Source organism: Pavona decussata, unplaced genomic scaffold (genome assembly GCF_977016875.1).
Source record: "Pavona decussata unplaced genomic scaffold, jaPavDecu1.1 SCAFFOLD_1, whole genome shotgun sequence".
NCBI lineage: Eukaryota > Metazoa > Cnidaria > Anthozoa > Scleractinia > Agariciidae > Pavona > Pavona decussata.
Window position 1 is genome coordinate 975,976 of NW_028145425.1, and position 16,632 is coordinate 992,607.

Here is a 16,632-nt window from a genome sequence, read left to right on the forward strand (position 1 = left end):
ATCAGAGTTTCCCTTCCCAGGAAGCGCTTTTTGCTCTTGATGTTTATTCAGTGGGTGTGAGAGAATATGAACATTACGCAGCACAAGTATAAGAAATTCTGTTTGACTGTGGAGCAATAAATAAGGCATTTGTCATTTTGGGAAGGTAGAGGTCTGGTAACGAGTATGTTGCTATGGTGACATCATAGCCACTATCACAATGTGTAGTTCTGTCAGCACGTCAACCCTGCAAAATGTCAACCCTGTAGATGTAGTATTTGCATAGATATTCAAAATTTTGTGATTTCCCTTCATTTTGTGTCAGTCTTGTGACTTGACAAGTTGTCTAATTTGCGTAAACCTAAATCTCGAATAACTCGGCAACCAAGAATGCTATTGCAATAAAATAAATGCCATTCTTCATCATTTTGAAAGCTCTTCCTAAAAAGCTAATAAAAGATTTTGTGTCATATACACTTTAAACGGTCTGGATAAAAATGAGTTTACCTTTTTTGTTTACTTTAGTTCTTGTCGGGTAGCCTAGCCACTTCTTCTCTGATCTTATCCATCATTATCCTGTTTCACCTGTGGGAAAACAGAAAACATCACGGCAACTGAAGAAAGATATCGAGGATCGCAACAGAAAAGGGAATATTTGTCTTGGAAAAACATTTGTGACAGCAAAAATTGCTTCGAAATTGGTCAGAAACATTTCATTTCCAAAATATTTTGAAAAGCAATGGCTGGATAAATTTGATGAGCCTGGTAACGTTTTTAGTATCGTATCGTATCGTGTTGTATTCTATAGTGTTTGTTTGGGGTTGGGGTTGCTGTCGTTGGTGTTTGTTTCTGTGCTGGTGTTTGTTGGGTTGCTTTGAGTTGTCTTGTTTTTGTCCTGTGTTGCGTTGTGTTGTATAACTTTGTGTTGTACTGTTTTGTTGAGTTTTGTGTTCTTCTGTTTGTATTGTTTGTATTATTCTTGTTGTTTTGCCTTGTGGTGTATAAATGTTTTTTTTTGTCGTTTTATAGTTTGCGTTTGTCTTGTGTTGTGCTGTGCTGTACTTCATCTATTGATTGGATGTTGGGTGTTATTGTGTTCTGTTGTGTTGTTTCGGGCTTGTGTCAGATTCCTGTGATGTATTGCGTCTTTTGAAGAGAGATGGAGGGAAAAGTTATTGTATTGTGATGAACTGCAATAAATAAATGACACGAAAGTTCTCAGAAACTCAGAAACTCAATTCTATTCAGACGATCGTGGTCGTCCTAGTCGTTTGAATCGTTAGCGATTGTCGGGTAGTGTTTCCAGGTGATTGCTCCGATCGCCTGAACATTATTTAAACGACTGGGGTGATCGGGATGATCCGGACGATTATTTCTGTGACGGTATACAACTTTACTACTCTAGCTTGTAGAGCACTGCACCGGCATCACAGAGATCATTTCCGAACGGGACTTTGGGCATGATTCTCAACGAATTTCCCTATAAATTCCGAAAAAGTCTCTCAAGAATCTCTTGCCTGGGACGAAACGCCGCGTCAGACTAGCCAAGAACATTTCATGAATTTGACAGGAGAGAGGAATGAACTTTAATCCCGATTTTTCGCTATTTCCCCGAATTTGGAACAGAAAGGATTGAACTTATCTCGCGATTTTTGGCCATTTTCACGACTTTGAGAACTGAAAGGAATAAACTTTTTTCTCGAATTTTTTGCAGTTTTCAAGGAATTTAAATCAGCAAGGAATGAACTTATTGCCGATTTTTTTGCTATTTTCACTAATTTGAAACGAGGCAGAAGTCAACTTATTGCTTGATTTTACTCCATTTTCAAGAGTTTTAGATCACAAAAAATTGACATATTGCTCGATGATTTTTAGCCATTTTCAAGAATTTGGGCTTTTTTTTACGAATTTGAGACCAGAAAGGAATGAAATTATTGCCAACTTTTTGGCTATTTTCACGAATTTGAGACCAAAAAGGATTGAGGTAATTCCTCGATTTTTGGCTATTTTCACGAATTTGGGAGCAGAGAGGAATTACCTTATCTCTTGATTTCTGGCTATTTTCAGGACTTTGAGACCAGGAAGGAATGAACGTATCTCTCAATTTTTGGCCATGTTCACGATTTTGAGAGCAGAAAAAAAAAACTATGCCTTTTTCGTCTATTTTCCCCGAACTTGAGACAGAAAAAGTTAAAATGATTGCTCCATTTTTAGCTACTTTAACGAATTTGGTCCCAAACAGTAAGTCAACTTATTGTCCGATTTTTTGCCATTTTCACGAATTTGAGAACAGAAAGGAATCAACTTGATTCTTGATTTTTGCAATTTAAGACCAGAAAGGTATGATCTTATTGCTCTATTTTGAACCATATGGCAATTTTCTTGAATTTGAGACCAGAAAGGAGTGCACGTATTGCTCGAGTTTGGCCTATTGCCACGAAAATGAGTCCAGAAATTGTCGCGCTCAAACCAGTAAATATGTATATCGTTACAGAAATCATCACCATACGATTCTTTAAGCTTCGTACGGGAATCGAACGGAAAATTTTGTACTTTTGAAGGGATCAACTGGAAGGAAGTTGAAGTTTACTCAATAAAGTGACTTTACAGCAAACGAACACAGCTAATTTATAATTACGTCAACACACCAACCAACCCAATTCACCAAGAAACTAACTTACAAAGACTGAAGCAAAGGTTGCTTCAGATCGATTTTCCGGAGAATCCGTGATTGAATACTTGTCTTCCAATAGCTTTAATACATCAGATTTATCTTACGCGAATCTCTTCTATTTTCACCTAGCGGCAGAGTTTACCAAACGCGAACATTTAGGACATTATTACTGGTCTGTATACATTCTCTTTCTTTGTGTTTAGTCACTTATGTTAATCCATTTGAATTATGCCATGTTCTTTGCATTAATTTTCCTATTGCTTCTTTTCCTGTTGGTTCATACGCGATGACGCCACTCGCTTCTGATTGGTTTGCCATCAAGCTATTGTTATTTGCCTATATAAGTGCGACACCACCCGGATGGTTTGGGCGGAATTACAACAACACTAGACCAGGACAACAAAACAGTACACAACACCAGAGGAATGCGATGAAATTCTGTGCAATACAACACTGAAGACAACAGAACACATCACAACACAGCACGATACGATACGGTACGATACAATGTGAAGCCGTACTCAATCTAAAATCGGTACGCGCTGCCTTTCTGAAGACAACACTGAAGACAACAGAACACAGCACGATACGATACGGTACGATACAATGTGAAGCCGTACTCAATCTAAAATCGGTACGCGCTGCCTTTCAAAATGTTTCTCAAAAATTTCGAAACAATTTTTGTTTTCTCGCAACAGATCTGTTTCCAAAAGAAATATTTCTTTTTCACGAATTCGAGACCAGAAAGCAATGAACTTATTGCTCGATGTTTATTTTTGCCGTGAATTTGAGACCATAAAGGAATCAACTTATTGGTCGATTCTTGGCTATTTTCACAAATTGAACACGGGAAACGAATTAATGAACTTATTGCTAATATTTTGGCCACTTTCACGGACTTGGGACCACATCGGAGTGAACTTTTTGCCCCATATTTGGCTATTTTCACGAATTTGAGGCCAAAAGGAGTGAATTTATAGCTTCATTTTTGGCCATTTTCACGGATTTCAGTCCAGAAAGGAATGAAAGGAGTTCTCGGCGATTTTTAGCTATTTTCACGAATTTGAAACCCAACAGCAGTGAACGTATTGCCCGATTTGTGACTATTTTCACGAATTTGAGAGCAAAAAGTATGAACGTTTTGTCTGATTTTTAATTTTTTTTACTACAAGAAAGACAAGAAAGGCTTGCATTTATAGCTAGATTTCTGGCTTTTTTGACGACTTTGAGACCAGAAAGGAGTGAAGTTATTGCTAGATTTTTGGCCATTCTGTGGGCTTTGAAAAGGAGTAAAGAAGTAAATGTCTTGTTAGAGTTTTGGCAACTTTTGCGAATTTTAGACCAGAAGGCAATGATTTTATTGTTCCATTTTTTGATATTTTGACGAATTTAAGAGCAGAAAGGAGTGAACCTCTTCCTCTATTTTTGGCTTGGCCTCCTAGCATAGAGGTATTTGGGGCAGTTTATAACTATGTAGGAATTGTAGGTCTTCGCGAGGGGTTTTGTAATCCAAAATATAATTGGGGATAACCACGCATTTTTCATTAATTCTATAATTCTAAAACCTTGAAAATTAAAAAACGTATACCAGTTTTTTTTTCCAAATTGACCCTAATTAATCCTAAAAGATGCGTAGTATCTCCCAATTTTTGTTTTCGATTTATTAAACCTTGTTAAAATATACTTTTCTCGCATTGTCATAAACCTCACATAAAAATACCTTTGAATTAGTAGGGACCTTCCTTATGAAATCAAAGATTCTCGAACTATCCCGAGATGTGCAGAACGCATGCGCCGAACAAGGCACCGTCGCAATAAACCTTTCCCAATGGTTTTTATCGTAGGTAAGTTATGGGACCTCCAGTTGTCCGTTAAGTCAAGTCTACATGATACTTTTGAATTATATAAAGAAATTTTTTTATCCAATTTTTGTTCTTATGTTTTTTGTTTTTTAATTAAACAACACACAAAAAGCCAATAACAAAAACAAAAGCCTTTATACAAGTGGTCATGAAAATGCCCTGTATGGAACAACAACTGCCTGCAGATTTCTGTATGACTTCTGTCTGAGAGGTTACCACTCGCGCGCCAGCGTGAGTGTAACTTTCCTTCCTTCAGCCCTCGCGCACTTATTTGTGCAGATTCCCAGATCCACTCTTAAAGGCCAGAAAAACTTTGTGAGACTCCTTAAGACGTTCACTTTCGTGTTCGTTTTGATGAATTCTTGCAACTTTTTTGGCATTGCGAGTCCTCCTTTCCACAAACTGCAATCCATTTGGCGATTTTTAGAGACTCAGGGTAAATTCGCTTAGTTTCTTTATCAAATTTGATTCTCAATGGCAGATATTCGGCACCTAACACACCATTTCTGAAACAAAAATCATAAAAATCAGTCGAGTTGGATGAAACTGATATCTACATACTATGTTAATATTTAATGTAAGAATAACTGTGAGCAGTTTAAAACTCGGCTACAGCGTACGAGACGGCTCGAAAGAATCTCTCACTAAAGGGCAATTTACACAGTACGACTTTGTCGCATGCAACAAACTTACGACAACCCTACAACACGAATTGTTTCGTGTAAATCTGCAACTCGCTTACGGCTGTCGTGTACGTCACAAAAAATGTCGTAGGATTTAAAAACGTGTGGAAAACAAGTCGAAATTTTCTGCCAAATCAAATGTAAGGGCCAAACTAGAGCATTGACTTCTTACTTCAAAACAAAAATATATATATTTAAGTTGATACGATTAAAAATTTTCATCAGTTTTAACAGTTTTTTAAGGCATTTCTAGCCATTTCAGAAGACTTAAGTAAAAAAAATTTTCCGGGGAAGCATGCCCACGGACCCCCACTCACGCTAACGCGTTTGCTTTAGCCCCCTACTCCAAAATCCGCTCCGCGGGCCCTGATTAAAAATAGCACTTACTATGCATGATGTAATGCAATATTAGGAATTGGCATATTTTAGTCTGGAGAAAGGCTGTATCAGCGAGATTTACCTGGATATGGTAACTTTCAGCATCTGAGTCAATTTCAAGTTTTCACTGTCTCCAAGAACAAAGTGTTCGAATGCATCTATTTTGTCTTGATTGGGTCTCATCCCTAATCTTCCATACAAATTCTGAAAATAAAAAAATAGGAATCATTTAAAACATGGGCCGTTGAAGTATCGAGACCGAAACGCAAGAACGTTGCAGCTTTCCAAATAAATGGCGAGGGCGGTCATTACCACCCGAGTTACCTATTTATTTATTGATTTATTCACCATGACATATATTCATAGAAAGTTACAGTGAATGGTTCATAAACGACGAATTAAATTAAACAGGCTCGGGTCATAGCACGCAAATTCGAAAAAGTATTTTGATTCATAGACATGCGCAGAACCGTGAACCCCTCCCTTAAAATAAATTGCTAAAAGTCACTTTGGAGATGATAATACATTACCGGCTCAACTGCACTGAAGGGTTGTACCGGGTAGAACAAAAAATTCCCCAAACTGTATGCCACCAGTTTGTTGTCATGGAGACAATGTGGCTGTAGCACGTGTGGGTGTGCGCCAATGATGACCTGCACACCAAGAGACGTCAAATGTTTGGTTATACGAAGCTGATAGGGAACTGGTCGTCTGTAAAGTTCTAATCCAAAGTGCACGAGGACGACAATGATGTCGACCTTAGCCTTGAAAAGTAAAAATCACGACGTTAGTAATCAATGCTATTTTGTTACTTAAACAAAGCACAAATTCTAAATTAGGCGCTGCATAAAGTTTCTCTGGAGCAATTTACTGTTCGGTTTCTTTAAATCCGTTTTAAGTCGTTTATTGAAAAAGCCATCAAACAAAAAAAGTTTTTTTGGTTTCAAAATACTAAAATTTGAATAAACGGAAAGGAACATATTCGAAGTGACGGATTTACGTTTGTGGTAAAGTCATAGGTTCACGATATGAAAACGTAAAAGCGAGTTAACTTTGCAATCGGCGAAATCGCTCCTAGTTTACCTCTGCACTGGTAACGGTGCACCCTAGTAGCCCTGATGGGAAATTACCATTCAGAGGTGACAAATAATATGGAGACTATTTTGTTTTCAGAAACCAGTATTAATGCTCAGTGTACCCTTTTGAGAAATAAGTTCTTCAAAGAATTACGTGGCTCTAATTCGGCATATGTAAAAAGCCCCCCTTCACACTAAGGCTTAACGCTGTTTAGTTCCACACAGTTTAAAATTTTTTCCGTCGTACAAGCTGCTTTCGGACTTTTGTGGACTACAGATTTAGCACAAATGAAAGTATAAGTTAAATTTTACTTGAATCCTATGTCAAAGCCAATGTTTTATCTTTCTGTTACCAATTTTCATTTTGTTTAACCTGGTTTAATTAAACATGTTTTCTTAGTGTGACCGGGGCTTAACATTCACATTTAGCTACCTCTTTCAAATTGTTGACGTCTCTGGTGGCAATATCATCCGTATAAATTGCAGGGCCAGACTTGAAGAGCATCCTCATTTCAGTACAGTTTTTACCTGAACTAGAAGGGGAGTCACAATAACCAAGAAACCCAATCTTTATTCCTTTTGCTTCCATAATGAGAGGTTTCTACAAGGAAACAAATGAGAGAAGATGTAATTACCCAATTCAGCCTGTGAGTGGTGGAGGGTAGGGGGGCACAAATTGCCCATGCTGACTTTCAACATTGTTCAAAACTCATTAATAATTCATAAGCCCATTGACATATCAAATGGTCGATAATACATCATGTGCAGTGACTTTATATCGATAAACCTCCTCCTTACCTTATTAGTATGGGGTGTTTTATCAGCTGATAAAACACTCGTCATTAGTATGCGGTGTTTTTGTCGTATGCTAATTTCTAACGTTCACTAAAGCATAGTTGTTATGAACTCTATTGACACACGCTATTCCATGAATGTTTTGAAACCGTTCAAAAAACTCGCAGCACGTGGTTTATTGGGTCTAAAACCATTCGGCTGCACCTCGTGGTTTTAAATCCCGATAAAACACGCCTGCTTGTGTTTTTTAAACATTACATAACTTTTTGAATATTAAATAAAATGATCTCAAAGAGTTTTTATCATACTTATATGTAACCTCCATGTTTCAATGTACTTGAAGCTACAAAGGACGTTATGTACCCCAATACCTCCATTCAGGCTAAACAGGTTAGAAAATGAATTTAAACAAGATGTAAACCTGCAGCTGCTCCACATCATCGAATCCATGTTTACATCAAACAATCCTGACAGAAACATCCTGTGCATGGTAAACGTAGTATCCTTGGAAGTTACCCTTTCCAAGCTTACCAATTCAAGTAGAGCAGGTATACCAATCATATTATCGAAGATACGATTGAAAATAGCAAATGGCAGTCAAGTTGGATGTCCGTTTGCGTGCAACTTTGCAACTTCCCTACAAAACATTGGTATTTTAACGAACAGTTTACTCGGAGCATTTTGCAACCGCCGGGAACATCTCGCTTGCTTCAGTAGAGAATGGCCATTTTTATACTAGATGACGCATAATCCGTCTGGACAAACTTGGGCAAACGTTTGTTGTTCGTTTGGTTATGCGTCTCTAGTAAAAAGACGGGCACAAGGCGTATTATCCGTCAGGATGAGCTATCGTCCGTTGTGCGTCGTTCAATATATACAACGGAAGATTGTATTTCCGACGCATAATGCGTCCTCTAGTATAAAAACGGCCAATATCCGTTGTGCCAGTCGAAAGTTGTCTTGCAAGTTTCTTCGGCAAAATGAGGTATACCTTTTCAAATTGAAAATTCTACTCGAACTATCGTCCAAAGTTTGAAATAAATATATTATGCAGACGACACCTGGTGACGAAAATGAAACAACGACAAATTCAATAAAACAGCAAAATAACCACATATCATTCACAAAACTACCTTATCACTATACCAAATCTTCGTTCAATTTTTTTACCTACATGGATTGTATAAAAGTAGGCTTATCTACTGCGAAAAATTGTTTGTGACATTCGGAGCAAAATTCTTTATCTTAAGAGGAATCTAAAGAGATACCTACACTCTTTGTTCATATAAGAACATCTAATTTGGGGGCAGCCGAGGCTGAAAGTTCCGGTTGTTTTTTGACAATTTGAGCTTGAAAAAGTTCTTAAGATGTTCGTAAGTTACCTGTTATAGTATCTCAATAAATCTGTGCAAGTGTGGTCATGCAAGACTCATATCAAAGAGCAATATCTTCCGTAATGTGGTGTCAAGTTGCTTGTGACATGCTCTGTTCAAGATGCTGAAGCATCCGACTATCGGTGAATTTGGCTATAGGAAATGTATCGACCACAGAGATTCGCAACGTACAATTAAGATACCAGAGTTCGCGGCAAAAATAAAACTAGTTAAAACCAAAACATTCTTAACTGACTCTCAGCCTCAATGTCCTCAGCATGTTCTTCAATTTTAGTTAATCTCAGCTTCATCGTTTTTATTAAAAAGTTCCTAATAATAAGGAAGAAGAGTGTATGCGAACAAACTTGCAGCAACACGAACAACGTGTGGGTTGCAATTTTTTTTTTTTCATTTCTCTTTTCGTATTATAAACTATCTTTCAACAGTCCAATATTAGTTCGAAAGTTGCAAAGCCGCACGCAAAGAAACATTGGGCCAGTTATTTAAACAGTCTAACATAGACCGCGGCTTAAGACAACCAGTGGGCCTCAAAATCTGTTTATAAGTGGTTTATCGTAAGGAAATAAATAGTTTTCTAGTCTTGGGTGCAAGCCTTCTTGTTGCCGTCAGCAGCAGCCAATATTTAGATATGACTGTTGGCAAAATTGAAAATAACTTAGAACGTCGTTTTGTTAAACACCGTCTAAACTGTCTTTTAATAACTGACCCATTCTGTTTGACTGAAAGTTACCTGAGGGGAGTCCCACGTTCCATAACCTTCACCAAAATATCTGATCCCTGTCTTTTTTAGAAGTTCTACTGTTAAGGTGACACCCTGAGAACCAAAGTCATTCAAGTGATTGTTGGCAAGTGTGACTGCATCAAATCCTGCAAAACTAGGAACAGCAAGTCTCAATCATTCTATTGAATATGCACGCTATACATAAGCTGTCCACTGGCAAGCAAGTAGCTACGTCAAACAAGACCATTTGAAAACTTCTGAGCTAAGGTAGCTGGCACCGTCTTCTCAGTAGTGCTTATATTTTCACGAATTAATACTAGCTACCACTCTTTTTAATTTATACAACAACAATATCACACAAAGACCTAATAATTGATGAATAAGTCGTGGCCACTTTTTTGACAGAACAATAGTATAAACTGTTAACAAACAGCCCTAAAAACTCGAGCTCGTCGACCCCATTTTTGTTTTATTATGGAGCTGCAATCATACCTCATCATGTTCAGATAAAACAACAAGATTAAAAGAATGGAGAATAGGGTTCAGAGCCAACTTCAATTGCTTTAAAAAATGTTTAATATCGTTGACCATAATCTCTTTCAGTGCTCGAAAATTCTAGATTATATTATATTTTATTCATATTTTTCTTCTTATTACCTTTACTATGCAACGTATAGTACGTTTATGTTAGCTGTAGGCCTTTTAATTATGTCGTAATTTCTCTCTAAAACAAAGCTATGTCACACGAACCTCAGCATTTAATACCTTAACTCCAACGAGTCTCCCATGGCTCTAAGCTGGAGCATTTGAACTAGTCATCGGAAAGTCATAAGTTCAACTCACCTGCTGGAGAAGCTCAGATTACATTTTTTCCAAGTTTGCCTGTTCATTGACTGAATAACAACTTATTATCAAAGCTTTTTCATTTGCAGATACGTTGTAGATAGCTTTCCAAATATGTTTGAGTGCCCAGCCCGACGGTTCTGTGCAATAAAATGTAATGTTGAATTACATGAATGCATACGAACACGATAGGTTTACCTCAATGCAGATACAGCGCTTGGATCTGCATCCAGTATGACCGGCTTCGGACCTTTGTACATGTGTGCATACACATTCTTGTCGACGAATGGGGTTTCCAGGTTCCCTACTGAAATGTCAGCCTGTTTGATGAATGGCGCCACCTCGTTGAATGAGTCGTTATATGTGTAATGGCCATGATCAACGTAATATTTCAACGGGCCAGAAAATGAAATATCACCCACAAACAGCAGAGTGACTTGTTCTACAAAAGAGAAGTATAAGATTCAGTTGCTAGGTTGCTATCTTGTTTCACCACATAACAGATGAGAACGCGCACAAAATGCTTTGAGGCATGCTGGCGCCTTGGTCAGCCAGGGCCAAGATAAACTATATTTATCCCTGATCCTCTATTATCTTTAAGAAATCCTAAATTAAATTTTATACAAATGGACACGTAAAATCTAACTAATAAAGATAAATGGGTTCCATATACCCCTCCCCTCCAATTAATGCTAGCTTTTTAAAGCTACCATTAACTACCGTTAGTGTGCAGCTGGAGCTTAAAGGAGTAAGTTTCACCCACATCTCAGTAGAGGGTGCCTGTAACACGGCTTTCGAGTAGTTGAGGCGCTTAACGGTTATGCCATGCTGATGAGGCCCAATAAGACCGAAACAGCTGTCCATGGCTGCCACTGCCTGATGATATGGCTCTGCGCATGCCTGCGTTACTGGCTTTACTGCTGAGCTTTGATGTGTTGCCATTGCTTTCAGATGGTTTGTTATGGTGCTACTTTCATAGTTTCAATGTGGGTCGTGATATAAATACCGTAAAGAAATACAGAGCAGGTAGGATAAGTTACAAACAAGGAATAAAGAAAACTAAACTGGACCAAAGTTATGTATGCGAAGGTGATAAATAGTGGTGTCTGTAGAATGTCGATGGTACCTCAACTGTCTCCTTTTGAAAATGCGCGAACAGCGAGCGTTTGTGTGAAGCGCCTAAGAGCTCAAAGCTCGTTAGTAATACGACCATGTTGCAATAACTTGCAAAAAAATCTAATTACAAATAAATAACATTAACAGTATTGCGGATAAGCTAGGTTTAACAACTACTAACAAACAAATATAGGCAGAATAACAACATAATAACAATAAATAGAAAATATGATAAATCTGTCCTTTCAGTCAAAAAATGCACTACATTTCTGATAAGGTGAGCGGCAATTATTCCAAAGCTTAACTACTTAAAAGGAAAGGGATTTTTTCACCCATTTAAGAATAAGACTAGGCTGCTGCAATACACTCCCGCGTCCCTTCAAGTTATTTATTGACTGCAGAGTAAATTTATCTCTCAAATTCCATTTTTGTCCTTAGACTCAAGGTTCCAATCATAAAGTATATGTGAATGGAAGGTCTCCAAAAATATCATCGGACGGAATCCTGAAAAATGCGAGCGGGAGATGCAACGAAAAATTTGGCAACGGACAAAGTGTCTTCATCTTCGCGCCTCTTTACTTATCCCTACGCGATATTTAACAGCCTCGCATATCTGACATTTTCTTCATCAGCGCAATCCAAACGCCTGAAACAAGTTAAAGTGAACATCGATTTCTGGTAAAAGGATCTGTACTGTGACCACTAGGGGGCAGGCAACTAAAATGTAAATGATTCTTACTATTTTTCGAAGTATTCGCGTAAGATATTGAGATAAAGAAACATATTAAAAATATGATGAGCATCGTGGTGGAAGGAATTAGCGTATTCTTGCTGTGAAAAATTATTTCGTGAACAAAAAATTGCTTCAGACTTATTTAAGTAAATTTCGATGCACCTATTTTTCAAGGCAGTACTGAGGCTGGTCACTGAATGGCAAAAGATTGGGTGATCTTCCTTTTGTACACAAACCTCTTCAAGACAAAACACCTTGAATAGAGTAGCGCTCGTAGAATCAACTCTTGCTGGGATAGCAAAACAATTTATCACCTAAAACTTTAGAACCACCCGCACACGAGCCGTTGCGAAAGTTAAAATTTCTGAGGTCGCAAAGTCAACACGAGCAAAATTTGAGAACACTGTAAATAACATGCCAGGTCTTGACGCCTTAAAGAGCTCTGTAGCTATAAGCGGAGAGAAAGTGTTCTTATTTTTTTCATTGAATTTTAGAATTTTTTCAAGGAAAATTATTTAACCTGTTTGCATTCATGTTTCCCAAGCTTGGACGCTTAATTCACATTACTAGGAAATGAATCGATTTTCGGAAAAAATCGAAATATTGGAGTATTAAATCAAGTTTGTGAAAAATAAAGTAAACCATTTTTTACAAAAGTAAAGCTGTGACACTAGTAGACCCTCCAGTTTCGCACTTCCTTGGCCTCCAAATTCGTTTAGCCATAAAACTAACATAAAGTGGCGAACGCACGCACACGGTTCTACCTAAGTCACCTGTTCAAGAAGACTCCTCCTCCATCACGCTAATTGTTTCATCCGATTTCCAAACACCGAATTTCGAGGTGTTTAGAAATCGGATTGAAGACTCTTTCTAGTGTTCGATATAACTTCTCCAACCATCACGAATAATCCTTGGAGAAATCCAAAGCTAAAGTTCACCAAATTTTATGATTGTTAAGATCACAATTCCAAACATCCTTCACGGTCGTGATTTCCTTTGTGTTTTCTTTTCATGAACTATTAATGAGTTTGAGAAGTTAATCTGCTCTTAGCTTTGTTTAACATATTACATCCTAACGGTGCCACAAAACGAACTGAGTTTTCTATATTTCGTTGTCTTTTTGAGTCCGTATAAGAAGGAGAAAATGGCTCTCCATGCTATTTCAAATGGAATAGCACTGAGAAACCGTCTTTTTTGACGAAAATTGCCTCAACTGAGATAGATAGTAATTTAACTTGGCTCGATTGGTGCAATAAAGTTTTGGCGACAATCTGCGTTCTTTGAAGAACTGAATGTTCGGAAGCAGGAGTACAGCTCCTATACTAAGCCTTTGCTACGGCGTTTTCACAGACCGTTCTACTTTTTAATTACCCATAGGAATACCATTTCCAACGAAAATTTAAATTCCGGTTCACATGACAATTGTGCAAAGCATAAGACTGGTAAGTAAGGCCCCTGTGGGAGACTGAACTTGTGGAAACCTCAATCTAAAAATAAATAGGTCTGTAAAAACGCCGTTACAACGAGTCTATAAGAGTTGTACACTCAACGTAATCGACTCCCGTCAGAAGTTAAACGAAAGAGAAAAACACGTTCAAAACAAGACTCAGATCTCGTAACCTGTCGTTTTGAACCGTCGGCATTCCGAACCTTTACGAAAAATGGACTTACTTAGTTACTTACTTACTTACACAACACGATGGCAATGTAGGTTTCAGCTTCAGAAGCTGAAACCAAAAAAATGCGGCTTGTTACCAGCTCTTTAGATAACGCAGCATTGTTAAGATACTTTCTCTCCCCGCTTGGTCATTAATCTCTGACCCCATAAAAACCGCGATTGAGCGGGGGATAGAGGGAGGCTCGTTAAGTTCGAGCAGGAACCTTTCTCTCCTTATTCTATATGTATTTATTTAAAGCTAAGAGTATGCAAGAATCGTGGCGACAAATTCCCAATCTCGTTCCCACAGTCCTTAGGCCCTTTGGCCAGTGATTGGCCGCCAGGAGCCGGAGACTCTGGAGAATTCGAAAAATATATGTTTTTTGATTGGCTGCCCCGTAACGCAAAAATCTTGCGGTAATTAAATTTCAGTTGCCCAGGTCTCTCCTGGCGACAAACCGCCAAAAAGCCTGAGGACTTTGGGTACGAGATTGACAGATTCCGATCATAGGCGAATTATTTTTGAGAAGACTCCTCCACGTTCTCAATAATGTATTTCATCAAGAGGCTATGTCTCTTGATTTCATACATTCTCTCCTTGACGTAAACACCTTGAATAGAGTAGCGCTCGTAGAATCAACTCTTGCTGGGATAGCAAAAGAGTTTATCACCTAAATCCCCTAAAACATTAGAACCACCTGCGCACGAGCCGTTGCAAAAGTTAAAATTTCTGAGGTCGCAAAGTCAACACGAGCAAAATTAGCGGAACACTGTAAATAACAGGTCTTGACGCCTTGAAGAGCTCTGTAGCTATAAGCGGAGAGAAAGTGTTCCTATGTTTTTCATTGAATTTTAGATTTTTTTCAAGGAAAATTATTTAACCTGTTCGCATTCATGGTTCCTAAGCTTGGACGCTTAATTCACATTACTAGGAAATGAATCGATTTTCGGAAAAAATCGAAATATTGGAGTATTAAATCAAGTTTGTGAAAAATAAAGTAAACCATTTTTTACAAAAGTAAAGGTGTGACACTAGTAAACCCTCCAGTTGCGCTCTTCCTTGGCGTCCAAATTCGTTAACATAAAGTGGCGAACGCACGCACACGGTTCTACCTAAGTCACCTGTTCAAGAGGACTCCTCCTCCATCACGCTAATTGTTTCATCCGATTTCCAAACACCGAACTTCGAGGTGTTTAGAAATCGGATTGAAGACTCTTTCTAGGGTTCGATATAACTTCTCCAACCATCACGAGTAATCCTTGGAGAAATCCAAAGCTAAAGTTCACCAAATTTTATGATTGTTAAGATCACACTTCCAAACATCCTTTACGGTCGTGATTTCCTTTCTGTTTTCTCTTCATGAACTATTAATGAGTTTGAGAAGTTAATCTGCTCTTAGCTGTGTTTGACATATTACATCCTAACGGTGCCACAAAACGAATTGAGTTTTCTATATTTTGTTGTCTTTTTGAGCCCGTATAAGAAGGAGAAAATGGCTCTCCATGCTATTTCAAATGGAACAGAACTGAGAAACCGTCTTTTTTGATGAAAATTGCCTCCACTGAGATAGTAATTTAACTTGGCTCGCTTGGTGCAATACAGTTTTGGCGACAATCTGCGTTCTTTGAAGAACTGAATGTTCGGAAGCAGGAGTACAGCTCCTATACTAAGCCTTTGCTACGGCGTTTTCACAGACCGTTCTATTTTTTAATTACCCATAGGAATACCATTTCCAGCGAAAATTTAAATTCCGGTTTACATGACAATTGTGCAAAGCGTAAGACTGGTAAGTAAGGCCCCTGTGGGAGACTGAACTTGTGGAAACCTCAATCCAAAAATAAATAGGTCTGTAAAAATGCCGCTACAACGAGTCTATAGGAGTTGTACACTCAACGTAATCGCTAAAGAGAAAAACACGTTAGTTGATTTCGGACAACAGGTTAAACTAATATTCCATCGAGCTGACGTGAAAAATTTGACCCCGGGCGTTTGACCGGCTAACATTCAGGTTTAATTGTGCGGAGTGAACAAGAAGGTCTGAAGAGGAGAAGAATTTGGCAACGTAAAAAGCTACTTGCACTTCCACATTCCTTCGCTCAGCGCAATCTAAAAGCCTGTAACAGGTTTAAGTGAACATTGATTACTAGTAAAAGACAGAGCACAGAAAATGAAGCATTTCATTTTAAACTACAGATCGCGTTCGTATAAAATCCAATAATGTAAGGACAAATGCCAAAAAAGCCTCACCTTTTTTCGAAGTATCCGCGTATGATATCGAGATGAGGAAACAAATGATGAAAATTGTAGAGGAAGAAATTGCCATATCCTTGCCCATGTTCTTAAAGTGACTTTAGAATTTAGGTAAAGCTCAGTGCAACTCTTATAATCGCTTTTAGATTATCGTGTTAACCCTTTTTCAAGATTAAATCAATTCGATCAATGAGAGAAAAATCTGTCAGGTTTGCCACTTGACACCGATCCTCTGTAGTCAAAATCCCTGAAATATTAATTGAGTGACACTTGTAGTTCGTTTTTTACAGTTCCTAAGCACCAATCAGAAAGGTAAGCATGCACCATTGGGTGATTTTATGCCACTGACATTAAAGTCGTCTAGATGCATTGAACTTCTCGGAAGCAAAAGTCTTCTGGTGGAAAAACGGGGAGCTTTAAAGTAGACGGCCAAATAGAAAAAAAAAAAACTGGGTCTTTTTCTCGGACGA

At 38.1% G+C, this 16,632-nt stretch overlaps 1 protein-coding gene across 3 annotated transcripts; it reads right to left on the reverse strand.

Moving 5' to 3' along the window:
* Nucleotides 1–4,586: 4,586 nt before the first annotated feature.
* On the reverse strand, nt 4,587–16,363 carry LOC146490141 (uncharacterized). 3 transcript variants are annotated; one of them, XM_085105461.1, is made up of 7 exons: nt 16,160–16,363; nt 10,604–10,847; nt 9,572–9,716; nt 7,086–7,253; nt 6,107–6,340; nt 5,659–5,780; nt 4,587–5,021 (listed from the first exon to the last, which is right to left on the reverse strand). In XM_085105461.1, the coding sequence occupies exons 1-7, from the start codon at nt 16,245–16,247 to the stop codon at nt 4,850–4,852; spliced, it is 1,173 nt and encodes a 390-aa protein (XP_084961587.1). In that variant the 5' UTR covers nt 16,248–16,363; the 3' UTR covers nt 4,587–4,849. The 3 variants fall into 3 exon arrangements, with proteins under 3 accessions (XP_084961587.1, XP_084961683.1, XP_084961639.1); XM_085105557.1 differs by lacking the exon at nt 16,160–16,363 and adding an exon at nt 13,946–14,009; XM_085105513.1 differs by lacking the exon at nt 16,160–16,363 and adding an exon at nt 13,028–13,196.
* Nucleotides 16,364–16,632: the final 269 nt, after the last annotated feature.

Coding starts and splice junctions, on each gene's coding strand:
- LOC146490141 (XM_085105461.1), bottom strand. CDS start 16,247: ATGGGCAAGGATATGGCAATTTCTTCCTCTACAATTTTCATCATTTGT. Junction 6,341..7,085: donor ACGTCAACAATTTGAAAGAG/GTAGCTAAATGT, acceptor TTACTTTTCAAG/GCTAAGGTCGACATCATTGT. Junction 5,022..5,658: donor CTGAAAGTTACCATATCCAG/GTAAATCTCGCT, acceptor TTTTTGTTTCAG/AAATGGTGTGTTAGGTGCCG.